Raw genomic sequence first — 17256 nt, forward strand, 5'->3', positions numbered from 1 at the left:
AGTCTCACTTGGTGGGTGGTTACTTGTGTTGAGATTTCATCTCTGCCTGACACAGAATGTATGGGTGGAGGAGACTCGGCCGTGGACATACAGGAAGCAATAACTGCCCCCCGCCGGGAACAAAGGCCATCTTTAGATACTGTTTGCACGCCCTCAGAAGTTGTAACCTATGCTTTTGAATAAATCCACACACCTCTTTTCCACACCAACAATTCTGAACCTGTGTTGGTTCCTGCTTGGAGTATGTCAGGGAGCTCTTTGGCCCACAGTCAGTCAGGTTCAGGAGGCGAGAGATCTATAAGCAAAAAACCTGTGAAGACATTCCCCATAAAGACTTCTGACAACGTGAGTGATGCTAGAACAGTAAAGAGACTGTCGGTGCTTTAGAGGTCCCGGAGCGTACTGGAAAGCATGCAAGCCTGTGGTATGTCTTACAAGAGCAGCTGTACAGAAGCTGATGCAAGAACACTGGGAGAACGGCAGAGAGGGTAACTCTCTTGCCAGGCAAGAGGGTGGCAGCCATGAGACCCGAGAGCCTGAAAACATGACTGATTAGAATTCCTAATGAAAAGGTGAAGGGAGGTGTGGCAGTCCTGACTGGTTACCTGGCTGCGTTTATAAGCAGAAAAGCCTCCAACTTGGCTAGTATTTACTGCTGCGCTGCAAAGTCTCGCTCTTAGCGTTTTATGGCTGGCTGGGAACCAGTGGGTAATCACCAATCCAGTTTCTAGTTAGATAAGCCTAAATGTGCTGATTTTCTACAGTGTCTCCAAGTTCCTCTAATTCATTGCCTTTCCCACCTTGGAAATACCCAGAACCAACAGGCAAGTTAATACAGGTGGCACATCAAGATGTTGATGTCAGCCAAAAACAATGTCTTGGTCTATGAAGCACAGCAAAGCTTCTGAATGTCATTCAAAGCAGTCACTTATGTTTCATTAAAAAGGGTGCGGGTCTCTGATGGTAAAGCTATGCTGATTGTGATGCTTTAGTGAGTCTCAGAAAGGGGGAATTACACTGATCTGTTTTTTAACAAGCTTTCTGCTTCAGATCTTCCACCCCAAACCTGTAAATAATGGTCATGAAAAAGGACTGAGAAGCAAGCAGTCTTTTAAGTCTCTATACATAAAATTAAGGCTGGAGTCTTCATTACATAGTATCTGCGATTACATTATTTCCATAAAGTATGTTTTTTGAGTGGTCATTGAAAATGGCTAATAAAAATAACCAAAAAACACACACACACACACACACCCCCGCCACACACCCATTACATTTTGAAAGTGAAGATCTCCCCTGGAAACAACAGCGCTTCCTTCCCCATCACCACTCAATTCTTTGGAAGCAAGGTGATGCCATTCTGGAAAGCAAAAATCTTGGAAGTTTTCAGTCTTTCAGGGTTTTCGATTTCAAACTGACTCAAATTCTCTCTGCCAAGCTGTGTACTTCTGGCTTAGGTTCTTTGCTGATGGCTTGGTGTGGGCAATCACATCCAGGAAATCTGCTGTGGTGATCGTGTCCAAGCGGATCACGGGTAAGTTACTGTTACCTAAGGAGAAGATAATTGATTAAATGCTGTTATTATTACTGAAAGACATTATTTTATGTCCCTGCCTAATGCAACGCTGAATATATGAAAACAACAGAATAAACATAGTGAGATGAAGAAAAAAATGTATTTGTGCACAGAGCACAGACACCGACAGCTTTAAAAAAAGGCCTGATTTTCAGAAATGTTTACCTTAGGTAGTTGTTTTAGAAAGGTACTATTTAAAACTTCTAAGCAGATAACAGAGCTCCACCTGCTGGGGTTGACATTAGAATTTCTGGAGTTACAGCAGTAGATCAGCATTTCCCAGATCACATTCCCTACTCAGAGCTGTGGTACCTGGCTGATGATTTTCAAGAGCATCGAAAATTTTCCTCACTGGTCTCATGGCTGCTTCCTTGCACACGAGTTTTATGTCTGAGCCGGAGTACCCGTCTGTTTCCTGTGATGGGATCAGAATGATAGATCACAGCTTACAGGCTTACAAAGCGCGCAGGAATGGCATTTACAAGGATGTAGAGTTTATATATATATGTAAAATATTTGTAAAGTCCATTCCTGTCTGAAATATATGTGTATATCTACACACACACACACGTATATTTCTATGTGTCCCCTCCCCTCAACATTATGCTGCTTGTTCTTAGTTTGAATGTCCAGGGTATCTTGTAGGAGCAAGGAAAATACTGGGCATTTTCTTTCGAAGGGGCAATTTTCTGTAGGTCAAATAAGACTCATCTTTCTGTATCTGTTCCTAGCTTTCCTGTTAATAAAATAACTATATTTCCCCATTGACATTTATGAAACAGAAACTGAGCAGTATTGCCTCTGTGAACAGATGTAAAAAGGGCCAACAGGGTAAGCTGTAAGATACTTTCAAAGAATTTAGGATGTGACAAAGGGCTAAGTGAAGAAAGCCTGGGTATCTAGTGAATCTCTTCACTGTCAACATGCTCTTTTCTCCTGCAGCAGTGGAGCTGTGACAAACCTTCCCTACACAATTAACTGTTCATTACCCCGATGAATTGCAAGTGCTCCCAGCCTGGTGAGACGAGTGATAAAATATACTGTTGCTGCAAGTCTCCCTGTATTTAAGGCTGAAAAGCTGGCCCAACAGAGAAGATCAGAATATACCCTTTGCAAGCAGAGCAAAGAGTGATTTCCACAGCTGGGTACGTGCCTGTGAAACGCTCAGCCCCCATGTCTCGCTGGTTTCCCTTTGTCTGGAGCCTCAAACTGAGCGGAGGTCCTTCCCCCAGCTCTGGATGTCGCAGTTGCTGTAGACAGAGGTGCTGTCCCAAGCCCCTGCTGCGGAGCTCTTCCACCACATCATAACGCCACCGCTGCGGGTGATGGATGTCTCCAGTGCTTGTGGTTCCCACCCAGAAAGACCTCAAGCACTGAGTGGGCACTGTCCCTGCTGCACTGCTGTCTCACCTGGCCCAGCAAGCTGTAGTCCAGATCCGTTCTCAGCTCTACTCCTCCGCTGTTGCTCAGAGAGGGCAGCCAGTGCTGGATCATCACCTGCCGTGCCTCTTTACTTGGGAGGTCAACCAAAATCCTCTTCTCCAGCCGCCGCAGCATGGCAGAATCCAACTCCCTGCAAGGAAGGGAGGAGAGGAATTGTCTCGGCACGTCTCGTTGTGGAGACACGGCTTTGACAGCAATCTCCTCGCTGCAGGACTGACATTTTTCAACCCCACCTGTAACTAATTTTGGGGGGTAGAAAAAGAAAGGATTAATTATCCAGTGTATTCCTGTTCAGTATGTTAGTGATAAGCTGGCTTGTGACAATGAGGCTTGACAATAAGAGTCAGAGTTGTAGTTATCTTCCCTGGCTCTGATACTCATCTGCAGCATGTCTCATCAGCAATAACCTCTCCCTTTGCTATTAAGAACACACTACAAATTGTCTAGGGCACTGTCAGGACTAATTAATTGCTACTTTGTAAGGGATGCTTTGTAGGTATAAACTACAGACTGAAGGTCTTGGATGCAAGGCCCGTGTTTATGGCAGAACAAGATGCCGATCTGGGACTGCTCCTGCAATACAGATTATAAATAACACAGCCACAAAGGATCATGTGAAGGGTGGACAGGCTGGATAAACATGTCCGTGAGCCAAAAACCACGATGCTGCCAACATCAACACTGATAAAGGTGTTCTGCCTAAAAAAAAAAGGTAAAGCACAAAAGATTGGGATTACTCTTCATTATTTACTTGCTTGTGATGCACAAAGGAATCTTAAAAGAAGAATGAATGTTTCTTTCTGTTCCTTTCTTCACCATCTAGAAATAGTCCTTCTTGCCAGCGCCACCGATGCTGTCAAGTGCCAGGAGTCCTGCTACACCCAGCACATCAGCTCCTCTCAGACATGCATCCAAACACTTCATTTTAATCTCATTTTTCCCCCAAGTGTTTTTCAGTCTTCCACATCTAGTGGTGACACAACCAAACTACTGAATACAAATTCCTACTCCAGTTCATCCCTTGTCACTTGTGTAATGGGAACGGTCTACAAGTACCCCAGTCATCCATACAGTTTTCAAGAAGAAATAGCTGCAACAAAATATTTACTCACTCCTAAGTCTCTGTACCTTTCCAGAAGCTGCTCTGAGCTATTATCCTTCCAAGTACTGTACCAATCTTTCTCTGCGGACCCCATTCAGTCACAGACTTGTTATTTCAGTTTAAAATATAATTCAGTTCTCATACCTGCTGAGAAACTCTCATCAAGGGGAAACTCACTTCAATGTGTCTTGTGCAGACTGAAAAACAGGAGCTATAAGCACCATTTCCACCCTTGTCAGCTGAGAAGAGGAGCCAGCTGTTGGGAGGACTGGGATCACAGAGACACTTCAAAAGTGATCTGGACAATGGCATCAAGTGTAGCCTGATGAAGTTTGCAGATGACACCAAGTTGGGTGGGGAAGTAGACACTCCAGAAGGGAGAGCTGCTCTGCAGGGAGACCTGGAGAGGCTGGAGGAGTGGGCCAGCAAGAACCTGATGAAGTTCAACAAGGACAAGTGTAAGATCATGCACCTGGGAAAACATAATCCAGGAGTGCAGCACAGACTGGGATCCCCCTGGCTGGAGAGCAGCTCTGTGGAAAGGGACCTGGGGGTCCTGGTGGACAGAAAGCTCAACATGAGCGAACAGTGGCTGCTGCGGCCAAGGAGGCCAACAGGATGCTGGGTTGCATCAAAAAGGGCATCGCCAGCAGAGAGAAAGAAGTCATCATCCCACTCTACTCAGCGCTGGTCAGGCCACACCTGGAGCGCTGTGTCCAGTTCTGGTCCCCGCTGTACAAAAGGGATGTGGCCAGGCTGGAAGGGGTCCAGAGAAGGGCCACCAAGATGATCAGAGGACTGGGAAGCTGCCATACGAGGACAGGCTGGGAGAGCTGGGTTTGTTCAGCCTTGAGAAAAGGAGGCTCAGAGGGGATCTCATTGCCGTGTATCAGTACTTAAGGGGTAGCTACAAAGAAGATGGAGACTCCCTTTTTACACGGAGTCCCATGGAGAGGACAAGGGGGAATGAACACAAGTTGCTCTTGGGGAGATTCTGATTGGACACCAGAGGGAAATTTTTCACAGTGAGGACAGTCACCATTGGAATAATCTCCCCAGGGAAGGGGTTGACTCGGCCACGTTGGACACCTTCAAGAGTTGTCTGGACAGGGCTCTGGGACATCTTGTTTAGACTGTGCTCTTCCTAGAAAGGTTGGACTAGATGATCCCTGAGGTCCCTTCCCACCTGGGATTCTGTGTGACTTAAATAATCCTGCCTCTACCTTTCCTGATTGCCTCAGTTAAATCCTTTTGCCAGCAAAGTCAACATTCAAGTAATGCTTCTTCTGTGAAACCCCTCTTTAATTTACAGGAGGCTCAAACTGCCAGCTAAGGATAGACCTGTAGCACACCAACAGAGCTTAATTTCTGTCACCTTTGGTGACTTGTCCTTTAACAGAAAATGTTTTCTACTGGCATAGTACATGATCAAGAAAACAAAAAATGGGCTCCCAAATCCCCATCTAGGTCCCTGTTGGGGTTCTCCACAGACCTCAGCATGCCTGGCTCAGCGGGAGCAGAAGCACCTCTCTCCCCAGAAAGGACCTCTCAGTTTGAGGGAGCTTGTTCCACGTGCACTGAGCCAAGGGCAATGAAAGCAAAGATTAGAAGACCAGATCAACAGGAACTCGGAGGACAACAGGAATTCACCCAGATCCATCCCAGTACTTCTAATCAAGGCCTCAGAAGTAAATACCAGTCTGCTAAGCAATGGCTGTTGGTATATTGATATTATTACTGGTATTTTTAGGCTTAGGCTGTTGAAGATGCCGTCCAACATCTAGTGCAAGGCCCCTTGCACAGGGTCCCACCCAGACCAGACAAAGAACCATGTTAGTCCCTGCTTTCCTTCCAAATTTATTTTTCAGCTCAACTTCTCCTCAAAATCGTTTTGCTTGACTGGAAATAATTACTCTCTGGCTGACCGACTGCTTGCCTGTTATTTACCCATATTGCCATCCTCCGCATAAACAGGAAAAGTTCTCAGGGCTTTAGAGGCACCCATGCAGGTGCTTTAAACTGCCCTTGCAGGCAAAGGACAACTGCAGCCAGAATTGCTGCAAATACCTAGAAGTCCTCTAAATTAAGACATTTTCTATCACTCCTCCTGCTTCAGAGCACTCCAGGATCACAGTTCCATGAGCTCCATAGCCATGTGCTGTAAATAAGTCCCCTGACACACAGAAGTTGCTCTATTTATCCAGGATGGTCACTGTGACCCTGCCTGTTGGCTAAAGAGGAAAACAAAGACATAATATTTTTGTTATCTTAAGTGTTTCAGCTGTTTGCTGAATTGTTTTGTTAGTGATCAAATGTATGGTTAAGTGACATTAACCAGAATAGAATAGTAAGCACTGAGCCAACCAAAATATTCACTGAAATAATAGCCAATAAAAGTATCAAGAAATGCTTATGAAAAGATATGCAAAGCTGTACAGGACCCATAAGAAAGGGTGACTTTTCAGAGCCACTCCAGGTTGACATCACAAGGCATCAAGCCATGTTATCACTTCCAAATTTAATGAAAATAAACAAGACACCTGTTTTCATTTCCAGAAGGAAGAAGGATAACAAATGTGTTTTAGGCAGAAACTAAGAGACATCAACAACTCCAGAGGTGAGCCCAGGAACAGCAACAAGGGCTTACTGGTCCATAATTAATCCCTACCTAATCCCGGGCGATCATCACCACAGTGCTCTGGAGAAAATGGCACTAAGAATGAGTGAGCTTCTCATCCTTCTCACCTCCCATCCTTCTGTGCAGATGGACTGGGGAGACCCCAGAAGGTGAGGGCTTGTTCTTGCTCCACATCTTCTCATGCTTCTCTCAGGGCTTCCTCACATCGTGCTCCTCTGTTCTGCTTGACCACACACACCATGCACTGCTGCAAGTGAAGGAAGGGCTTACTACGGGGTAGTCCCAGATTGGATCTGCATTTCGCAACCCATCTCTTCTTCAACTCATCTTGACCACACACTCACAGCTCTGAGAGGACTCAGCTTGGACAGAAGGGCAGAGTCTATCAGCCTGCATCTAAAGAAGAGCAATGGAGCTGGGGCAGGGTCTGGAGCACAAGTGTGCTGGGGGGCGGCTGAGGGGGCTGGGGGGGTTTAGCCTGGAGAAGAGGGGGCTGAGGGGAGCCCTTCTCGCTCTCTGCAGCTGCCTGAGAGGGGCTGGAGTGAGGGGGGGGCTGGTCTCTGCTCCCAAGTCACCAGGGACAGGACGAGAGGGAACGGCCTCAGGCTGCGTCAGGGGAGGGTTAGGTTGGAGCTGAGGGGAAATGTCTTCCCTGCCAGAGCGGTCAGGCCCTGGCACAGGCTGCCCAGGGAAGGAAGTGGTTGAGTCAACACCTCTGGAGGTATTTAAAAGACATGTAGGTGTGGTGCTTGGAGATATGGTTTACTGGTAGGCTTGGCAGTGTGAGGTTAACAGTTGGACTCTATGATCTTAAAGATCTCTTCCAACCTCTATGATTCTTTGATTCTATGATTCACCCAACCCAAGGGTGGAGAGGGAGAAGAAAGCAGCACTGCAATGGAAGTCCAATTATAGGCAGTAATACATTAGGAAACATTCACTATGTGTTTAAGGATCACTTTATTTCTTCACTAATGAGGCCTTTATTTTATTTAATTACGTTGAATCATTTCAACAAGTAATTTGTCAATAGAAAGTGCCTTGCTGATGCGTAGCAGGAAGCGAGCCTGGGCAGCAAGCGCTGGCTGAAGAGAAAGATCAATAGCTGCAGTGCAGCTTACGACAGCGTAAAGAGCTTTGTTTAGGCTTCTTTTCATTCAATCTAAAAGCAGCTTGGTACTATTTTTTTCATGATCAACAAATATCCAAGTTCAACAAATCTCTTGAAATCCAGCTTAATACCAAATGTTTGCAAGAACAAAGGGCTGTGATGTGAAGGCACAACCTCGTACTGCTAGGTATTTTGAAACTTTTTTATAAAATATCCCTGTGCAGCTGAAGTCTAGGGTCTTAGAGTAGGACTGAATGTTGCCTAATACACATAAAAATAATCTGTAAACATATAGTTGAGATCTTAAAGGGGGCTCAAACCCTACCAATCTCTCTGGAAGCAGATGCTCCCAAATTCCTCAAGGCTGTAAGCCTCAATGATGATGTTAAATGCTCATGGCTTTCACTAGCTTTCCGCCCCACTAATACACCTTTCTAAGCTTATATTCAGCCACAGCTTAAAGCATATTCTCTGCGGTAGGCACATTTCTGCCAGACAACCTAGTCATTACACTCATAGGTTGAATTTGCTTAAGAGGGGACAAAATCCAACCTGTCCAAAAGGAAATTCTAAGCCTTCAGGTATAAAACTTTCAAATGCGAGAGCTGGCTTCTCACAGCGTCTCAGCTGCCACCCTCGTACCAACACAGATTGCCAGCTTTCTGTGGGAGCAGTTCTCCCAACATAGAAATCTTGTCATTTTGAAATTTCATTTTGAAAAAAAAGCTGTGTCATTTCTGATGTTTCAAAGAAGCAATTTTGCAGAAATTAGCACTTCAAAATTGCAAAATTATCCAAAATTAGATGTGTAAAACACTCAAAAATGTAGTCTGTAATTTTTGCATGGCTTTCCAGAAAGTTTTTCAGTTGCATAAGGCAGACGTATGGTAACAAGACACATGCAGGAATCTGTTTCTGCAGAAGCAGAGAGAGGTCAGCCTCACACTTGTATTAACACATCTCCAAGACCCCTAGATCCATCACAAGCCACATGGTGACCTTCAGACCAGTCACTACCTTTGAATCGAGTTTCAAATACCCAATTTTTCCTTTCAAACCAGTGTGCAAGTGTAGAAAGACATGGATCCTCTAAAGACATCTTGATCCCTTTTAATACTGCCATGCTGCAGCATTACATGTGCAGCTTAGCTACTCACTGGATAATTTAAGAGATGTCGGAAAGGTGTAATGCATTGCTCAGAGTTTCTCCTAAAAGGGTAACGATGCTACAATACATAAACGTTCGTAGTGTATTACTAATAAAGAGAAGAACGGGTTATTAATGTATTAATTATCTTTCAAACGTTCACACACAGAGTAGCTATTTATTTTCAGCATTTTCTTACACAACTGGAACATAATTACATCAAATTCTGTTCAGTTCCTTTCCTGTAGATACTGTAACACAAAATGGGGTGGATTTTGTACTGATTTAAATTCATGAGTTTGTCCAAGGCATAAATCCCCCAAACCAACACACAGACTCCATTATTATAGCTATAAAAGCCAGCGTTGGCTTTGTACAAGCCAAACTTTTACATCTACAAACTTTTACACAAATTTTAGGTGCCCACACAGCCATTCTCCTAGTTCAAGAGCCTGAAAGCCCTGGGCAGGCCATGGAGAGAAGCAGATGAAAGCCTCTGAATATGTTGCCACTTTGGCATTTGTATTTCAGCAGATAAGGTGTGTCTGCCTGGTGGTTCTCAGAAGCACCCTTCCTTGATTGTATGGGAAACATAAAGCTTTGCATTAGGAAAGAAAATGCACAGGGAAAGACAGGCTTGTAGGAGGAGGTGGACTGGATCTCCTCCCATGGTGGGCAGAAACTCCAGCCTTTACATCAGAGAACAACAACTGAGTAATTCTCAAGTGACTTCTGATTTATTTTAATTTATCTAATTTTGATGATGGATACTGAAGGGTAACACACTGCCTGTTTTTATGCAGCAACTATGCCTCTATGCCTAACTTAGAAGGCCACTCCCCTTAGGCTTTCTTACATTCAGAAATATTTTGAATTATGCTCATGGTACCTAGATTAGGCCCCTTCTCTGATTTACAGCATCACAGACGGTTGAGGTTGGAAGCGTCTCTTGGAGATCATTTAGTCCAACCCCCTGCTCAAATCAGGGTCAGCCAGAGCAGGTTCCTCAGGGCTGCGTCCAGTCAGGTTTTGAGCATCTGCAAGGAAGGAGACTCCACAACCTCCCCGAGCAACCTATGCCAGTGTTTGATCACCCACGCTTGAGCTTTCATGGGATTCCTGCGGGCTCACTCCTCCAGCCTGTCGAGGTCCCTCTGAATGGCAGCACAACCCTCTGTTCTATCAGTTACTCCTCCCAGCTTTGTATTGTCTGCAGACTTGCTGAGGTGCACTCTGTCCCATCGTCTGAGTCACTGATGAAGATGTTAAACAGCACTGACCCCTGTGGGTCTCTCAATTGCTCTGAATTGCTGCATCTCTTTTTTGCTGTTGACTGTCAGAGCAGGGGAACCTTGCCTTCTACCTTAGGTGCCAGAATTAGGTGAACACTGCCCACAAAGTTCATGAAAGATGATGGACTGTGGTACAACACGCCTTTGTTCATCATGCAGGAAATACTGTATGGCAGAGCCATCCACAGCTGGGGAGACTTGGGGACCCACATCCTTCTGTGCTTCTGAAGGACTCAGGCTTCTCAGCACCAACATTTTGATAATGGCCCAGGCTTACACATGACTGACTGAAAATATTACCTTTGAGCCTCAGTTCTGAGGCACCAACATCACTTCTGTTATTCAATTCTCCTCCCCTGTTCCCTTCGCCTTTCAGACAGGCCTGCCAAAAAGGGGATCAGCTGAAGAAAGGATTACCACAAACTTTGTGAGAGAACATGAGGTGGTGTGTCATGACTGAGAAGTGCATTCGTACGTTATGCAAAATAAAATATGCACTGGGAGTTGATGCTTTTTTCCTAAGCACTCAAAAGCAAGCAGCTGTGGATACACACACAGTGTCACTCAGACTCGGACACTCCCAACGGCCAGCAACAGCCTGCTGATCACAGCCCAGAGCCCTCCATCACACAGAGAGGCTTTTCCAACACATCTCCCTGTGGCAAACTCATGAGAATCAGCCAAAAATCACTCACCATGAAAAACAATCCAGGAATGAAGCCTGTGGTTTTGTGGGTGCAGAGCCCTCACTGGTTCCCAGCCAGCTTTGGCTACCTTGCTCTGCAGCTGTCACTGCAGAGCTGGGTGAGCGTCACGTCAACAAACACCGTGCCTTTCAGTCAAATTTCAAATATTGCCACTTGAAATGCTGCTGAGCCACTGCTCACACAAGGTCATTCCTGGGAACACCTGCCATTGGGCTCCACCAAACGTTTCCCAGACCATGGTTTGAAGTTCCCTGGAAACAGGACTGCTGTCTCCTCCTTTTCAGACTCCTAGCTTGACCACCTCTACATGTGAGAGGTGAAGAGGCCCACTTAGGTCTGCATGCCTTTAGGGACACAGATATCAAGAAAGACCTCAGTGCTAGCATGATTGGCAAACTGCAAAACATTAGTCATTCAGGCTGCCCCCAGCAGACACCTTGTATTTCTCTGCTTCATGCACACTTCAGGGAGAGAAGGAAGCATGGAAAATGCCTAACTCATTGTTTTTGTAGACATCTGCCTCCAAGACCGTCCCTCACCAAACAGATAATTTCCACAGTTTACTTTGCTGAGGTTCCCCTTTCTGCTTCCAATGCCCAGACTTCTCTGCCAGAAAAGATGTTCTTCCACTGAAGATTTCATGGATTGGTAGCCCAGGGGCAGGGGCAATCTCAGGGCAGGCAGAAATCCACAGACTAGTTCCAACCTACAAAAACTAACTGCAAAAACAAGCCCATCATCAATGTGCTTCAATTCCCTGTACTGGTGTTGGCTCCTACTCTCGGAAATGATTAGTGAGCTACAAATTGAACTGTTAAAAATAGCTGCATTCAACCAACTGCCGTTGTTTTCCCCACGTACTGTTTGCAACCATTTGATAATGTGTTGTATGATAGAAGAAGATATGCTACCCTAGTTCAGATGAATGATCAAGCCAGATCAACACGCTGGCTCTGACAGCGGCCATGGGAGACTCTGTTCAAGGAGAGCACATGAGCTGGCCATTTTCTACTGTCTGTTGGACTCCCCTGAGCATCCACAGTTGTTACACTACAAATGTTACCTCCCTACCTCATCCTCTCCTGTCTGTCGTCTTCTCAATACACATCCTGCCCATTTTGGGAATCAACATGATGAAGTGCCCTAGTTCCAGTCGTAAACTGTTTATTCTTCTATTCTGAATTATGTTAAAGGAACTGAAGAATTTTGTCCCTCAACTTTAAAAAGTCACATTTGATACCAATAAAATCCAACGTTCCTATATATGGAGGATCCTTCTAAGCACTAGATGTTTTAAGCACCTTACAGTTCCAGGATGAAACCCTTCTTAGCTTAAACATAGTAAATAACTTTCCTATGAAGTCAAACACTCCATTTTAAATACCAGCAGCTGGCAGCACCAGCATATGGTGACTTTATTATGGATTATTGTCATGTGGCACAAATAGCAAGAATTGTAGAGTTTAAAAGTAAAAGCTCCAAATTAATCTTTAAATGCTTTAACCAAATATCAGGGCTTTTTCTGCAAAAGTCTAAATAAAATCTTTATCTGTGCTTAGAAGCTCATGCAAATGTATTCAAAATGTACTCTCTGGATCTCTTACCATGGCAGATTGGAAGCTGCTAAAACAAATACAAGATCATCAGATCGGGCCAAGCCATCCATCTGCACCAGTAATTCTGTTTTCATCCGCCGACTTCCTTCATGTTCACCACTACCAAGATTCAGAGAAATATTATTTGCTCAGTGCATTAAAGTAATCATCTTTATTTATACAGTGTCATTCACAGCAACTGAGCCCTTGTCAGTTTTGCCCCAGTTCAAAGCATGATTAAGCTCCATTAGCTAACATCTAAGCATTAAAATCAAGCTTTGTAATGATTACTTAAATGGACTCTTTTCAGTGCATTAATGTGAGGAGAATTCACTGTTACTGAATCCAAAGAAAATTTTTTTTTTTTCTTCATATTAACCTCCACGCAATGCTGATGTTTACTGGAAAACAGCTAAGGCTTTGACTGATTGATCTATACAGGAGAATATTTATAATGTGATAGTTGCCATCAAATAACTAACACACCTACCTACTGAGGGCAACAACTGGCATTTTTCTGTGAGTGAATGTTAAGTGGCCACAAGGAGATACACCTACTCCTGAATTTAATATTTTGCAAAATGTTCTATCACGAGCAAACAGAAAAAAATGTCATATTGAAATTAATTTAAAAATGGGGCAAAGACCACACAGAAAGGATCCTTCCTCAAAAAGAGAAGGGGAGCTTAAGCAAAGTGTTAAGAATTCTGGCCCTGATCCAGGTAGCCAATTTTGCAGGAAACCAATCTGAATTCTTGGTCCCAAATGTGGAGTTCTTGGAAACTCCTGGATCAAACCCAGGGAAAATATCAGGGCCTTAGAGCTACAATTCAGGTTTAATGGCTTATTTCTGCAAAGGCATCCACACATCAGTGCAAAGTCAATATTTAATAAGGATATGTAAAAATAATTATATAATCTTAGATGAAAAAAACCTTATTAATCCAGTGATGTTAATAAGAGCTTTTAAAAGTATATATGAAGGCAAAATTTGGCCTGTAATATATAGCTGTTAACTGACAATTATTACAAGTTGTAGCTTTAAAATATGGCATATTCTGTTTATAAATCTTTGTGAGCATGTAATTTACAGTACATAAAATCCACTGTAATGGGCTCCTAATGGTTCTAATAATATTTTATATTTCTCCTGCCTCTTTCCCATCCATAAGCTTTTCAATCTGTTTTTAACTATAAGCTGTCTACACCATGGATGACAATAGTAACAACCCCCATTCCTGCATCTGGAAGTCCTGCCAATGCCACCAAAATTTGTCCCGTTAATGAAAACACCATTCCACAATGTACACTCCATCTTACCCTGCTATGCCTAAACCTGTCCAAAGCGTCACAAAATCAGCTGCTTCTTCCTCACCTCTAACAAGTCATCTGTTGTTTCCCTCCCACAGCCTTTATTTCCGCTTCAAATCCCTTATTTTAGAGTACAGCGCTACTAGTTATACACTCATGCACCTCCCTCCTCCTCACAGTCTTGCTGGACCCATAGTCCCTTGCTAGTCTTCACAGAACCTGTCTCTCACACTTGCTTCTCTACTGATCTCATCTACTGTGAATGAAACAACCACTACATCTCGCTCTTCAAATCCCCACAGCGTATGCAACGCTTCCATGAACGGTGCTTTTGGAGCCGGCAGGTATTCTGACAATAACACACTGCGAGGCTCCTGAAGTTGATAACAGAACAAAAGAAAAATTGCTTAATAAAAAGTCAAGAAAATTACCATTATCACTCGAAGTAATTATAATGTCCATAAAAACTAAAGGACAGGTCTTTCAGGGGCCCAACCATGCTCCTGTTTATAGCGTAGCCTCAGGCTTTAGTTTAGCTAAGATTTGTTTCTCACAGGTATGCTCTATGATTAAACATTGGTCAGCAGCTGGACACACACACACACTATTGAAAAGATGGAGTAAAAGTGGGACAAATGTCCTAAAGCCATAGGAAGTGCTCTCATCAGTTACCCAGAAGCGGTGCCTCTTTGACTCATAACTGACTCCAGCTCATCCAAGAAAATTGTGGAAGGAGCATGGTACCGGGCCAGCTCAAACAACACCTGTTTAGAGAGAAGAGTAAATGTGAAAGAAAAGATAAACTAACACAAAAAGGCACTAAGGGCTGCTGGCACAGAAGATAAATAACAGTAGCCACATTCCAAACTTCTAGGACAAAAAGGGATATCTGCTGGGAAAAAGCTCTGGGTAGGCTGAGGGTCCCTGAATCCTCTCAAATTCTGAAAGGTTTGTAAAGGCAATATAAAGAACACAGGCTTGTAATCCTGTCTTTATTTGTAAATCTTTCTGGCTAAATCCTATCAGAGTACCCTGCGAATAATGGGATAGAAGAAAACGATCCATCAGAGGATTCTGGGAACTCCTAAACTGTTATCAGAGATTAAACGTCTGTCTTTCATTGTTGCTCCATTTGTAGTTTTTTAAATAAGGATTTGAGCGAAAAAAAAACCAACTCAGCTGAACCATCATGAAAGAAAATGGACGGATTATAAGAATCAAGAAGTTCTTTTGTTTCTCCTGGTGAAAACAAACATAAACTTCTTGAAAAATCAAGATTTAGAAAGGGAATGTTAAGCTGACTCACAAAATCTGGGTCTGCCCTTTTGAGAAAGAAGTTTCATCTATTTTTCTGTAAGCTTGAAGAGGCTTATATTAGCAGTGAAAACATACTGTCAGTTCTTCTTCAGTGAAGCGTTCTTCGAATTCTTAAATAAATACCACTAACAACATATATTAATGCAGCACTTTGTAATTGGAACACTTAAGAAAACAAATTTTAAAAGATACATATATTTTATTTGGATATGAAACACAGGGTTTAAATTACTTGCCCATTACTTGCCATGACTGGTATTGTAATTAGTACTGTTTAAGGAAGCAAAAGTTTGCAATTAAGTAAAATATTGGGTTATACAATACTCTTGCCATACAAGTGGCTTCTCCAAGACGGTTGAAACAAAAACTGGACGCTAGGATATCAGTTCTGTTTATACACCCGCTATCACTGTTCTCATGCAAAACATGCTGACAGTTTGCAGTCTACAGTTTTACTAATCTAAAATATAAAATCACACCAACACAGCTGAGAACTGGATGAGCAGACATCCCTCCAAATGAGCACAAAACCCAAATATACTCCACACAACTTCAGAAAACTCCTGCACCAGCCTCACGTGATTTTGTGATATGAATTCACAAAATACTTTTTTTTAGATCTGTCCCAATCCACAATCTTATTTCATTTCTGGATTCTGCCAAAAACTCAACTAAGGGTGAAATGCCACAAATTCAATGTCATTGCAAATGCTGCGGCATGTTCACAAAAACCCTTCTGGACAGTGGTGTCAAAAAACAGACTGTCCCATCCGTACTCCTGCCAGAAGGGAAACTTCTAGGAAGCTACTAAGACAGATTTCAAGCGAATCAAAAACATAGGAGGTGAGTGTTGGAAGAAAAACGTGCCATTTTAAAGGACAAAGGAGACATGAAAAAAAATTATGTTGCAGACATTGCTTAAATTTCGAGAGATTAACAACGCTTTCAATGCCATTTGCTGAGTGCAGCCTGACACAATTCTTCACTTTCAAGAGCTCTCTATCTGTCTGAAGTGTAGCCTAAGAGATGAGCATAAAGGAAGGCTAAGAGCTTCTGGGTTTCTTACACCGAAATGGTGGACATTGTGGAGAGATTAGGATGGGCATCTTAGGGCAAGGATGCTACACCTGAACCCCTGAAGTTTTTTGTACCACAGTTGAGCCATGCATGCTACTTCCTAGTCTATAGGCAAAAATACATTTACCCATTTACCATTGAAGTACCTTCCTTAAAATGACATTACATCTGTGTTTGGCTGCAACATCTTTGTGACAAGGGAATTCTTTGCCAATTCTGGGCCCTGAGGACTAAAAATAGTAGCAAATTTGGGAATCTAAATAACATTTTGTAGGGAGCCTAGGTACCAAACCTGCAGAAAGGATGTGAAGCACTTAGAAGGGGCCACTAATCAAACACAATTTTAGTTAGGAACTCTGCTTGCCTGTCTCTTAGTCAGTGAGTCAAAAATCTCTGCTGCCTTCAGGACATCTGCTTCATCTTGCATTACAGAACTAAAATTCCACAGCAACAATCCATTGTGAGGCTACTGCAGAAGTCATGTTACTCCCATTTTAAGAACTAGATACAAACAGAATCATATGTTTTGTCCAAGACAGGAAAGAGTATGAGCATCAGAGGAATACTCACTTTCCAGTTCTGTGTTGAACTCCAGTTCTTTAAGTGAGAACCTGATGTTTGTTGAATTATAATGAATAAGAGAATAATTCTTACCCGGACAAGTTTTTCTGAATCACCCCTCCATTTGCTGACAATGGTGGATGCTGATATGTTGAAAAAGGTTGTATTGCATTCTGTGGCAACAGCCTTAGCAAGCAACGTTTTTCCAGTACCTACAAACAACAGTGTTCAAGAAATTCACTCTCTAATGAAATACAATGGAAATGTTTGAATAATTCCCCTCATCTTACTATGACTCAGGTAAAAACAGTAAAATATCAAGTCATAGAATCACATAGAATGGTTTGGGTGGGAAGGCACCTTTAGAGTTCATCTAGTC

General features: G+C 43.2%; 1 protein-coding gene across 5 annotated transcripts in view; it reads right to left on the reverse strand.

Annotated features, from left to right (window-relative positions):
• Positions 1-51: 51 nt before the first annotated feature.
• KATNAL2 (katanin catalytic subunit A1 like 2) overlaps positions 52-17256 on the reverse strand; it is a 44278-nt gene continuing 27073 nt past the window's right edge. For all 5 annotated transcript variants that reach the window (XM_064439215.1, XM_064439217.1, XM_064439214.1 and 2 more), the window contains 6 exons: positions 16971-17089; positions 14595-14686; positions 12621-12731; positions 2987-3149; positions 1889-1991; positions 52-1549 (listed from right to left, as the gene is read on the reverse strand). In XM_064439215.1, coding sequence (XP_064295285.1) covers positions 1410-1549; positions 1889-1991; positions 2987-3149; positions 12621-12731; positions 14595-14686; positions 16971-17089 — 728 coding nt within the window. In that variant the 3' untranslated portion in view covers positions 52-1409. The remainder of the gene's footprint in view (positions 1550-1888; positions 1992-2986; positions 3150-12620; positions 12732-14594; positions 14687-16970; positions 17090-17256) is intronic.

Source organism: Phalacrocorax carbo, chromosome Z, assembly GCF_963921805.1.
Source record: "Phalacrocorax carbo chromosome Z, bPhaCar2.1, whole genome shotgun sequence".
In the NCBI taxonomy this organism is placed as follows: Eukaryota; Metazoa; Chordata; class Aves; order Suliformes; family Phalacrocoracidae; genus Phalacrocorax; species Phalacrocorax carbo.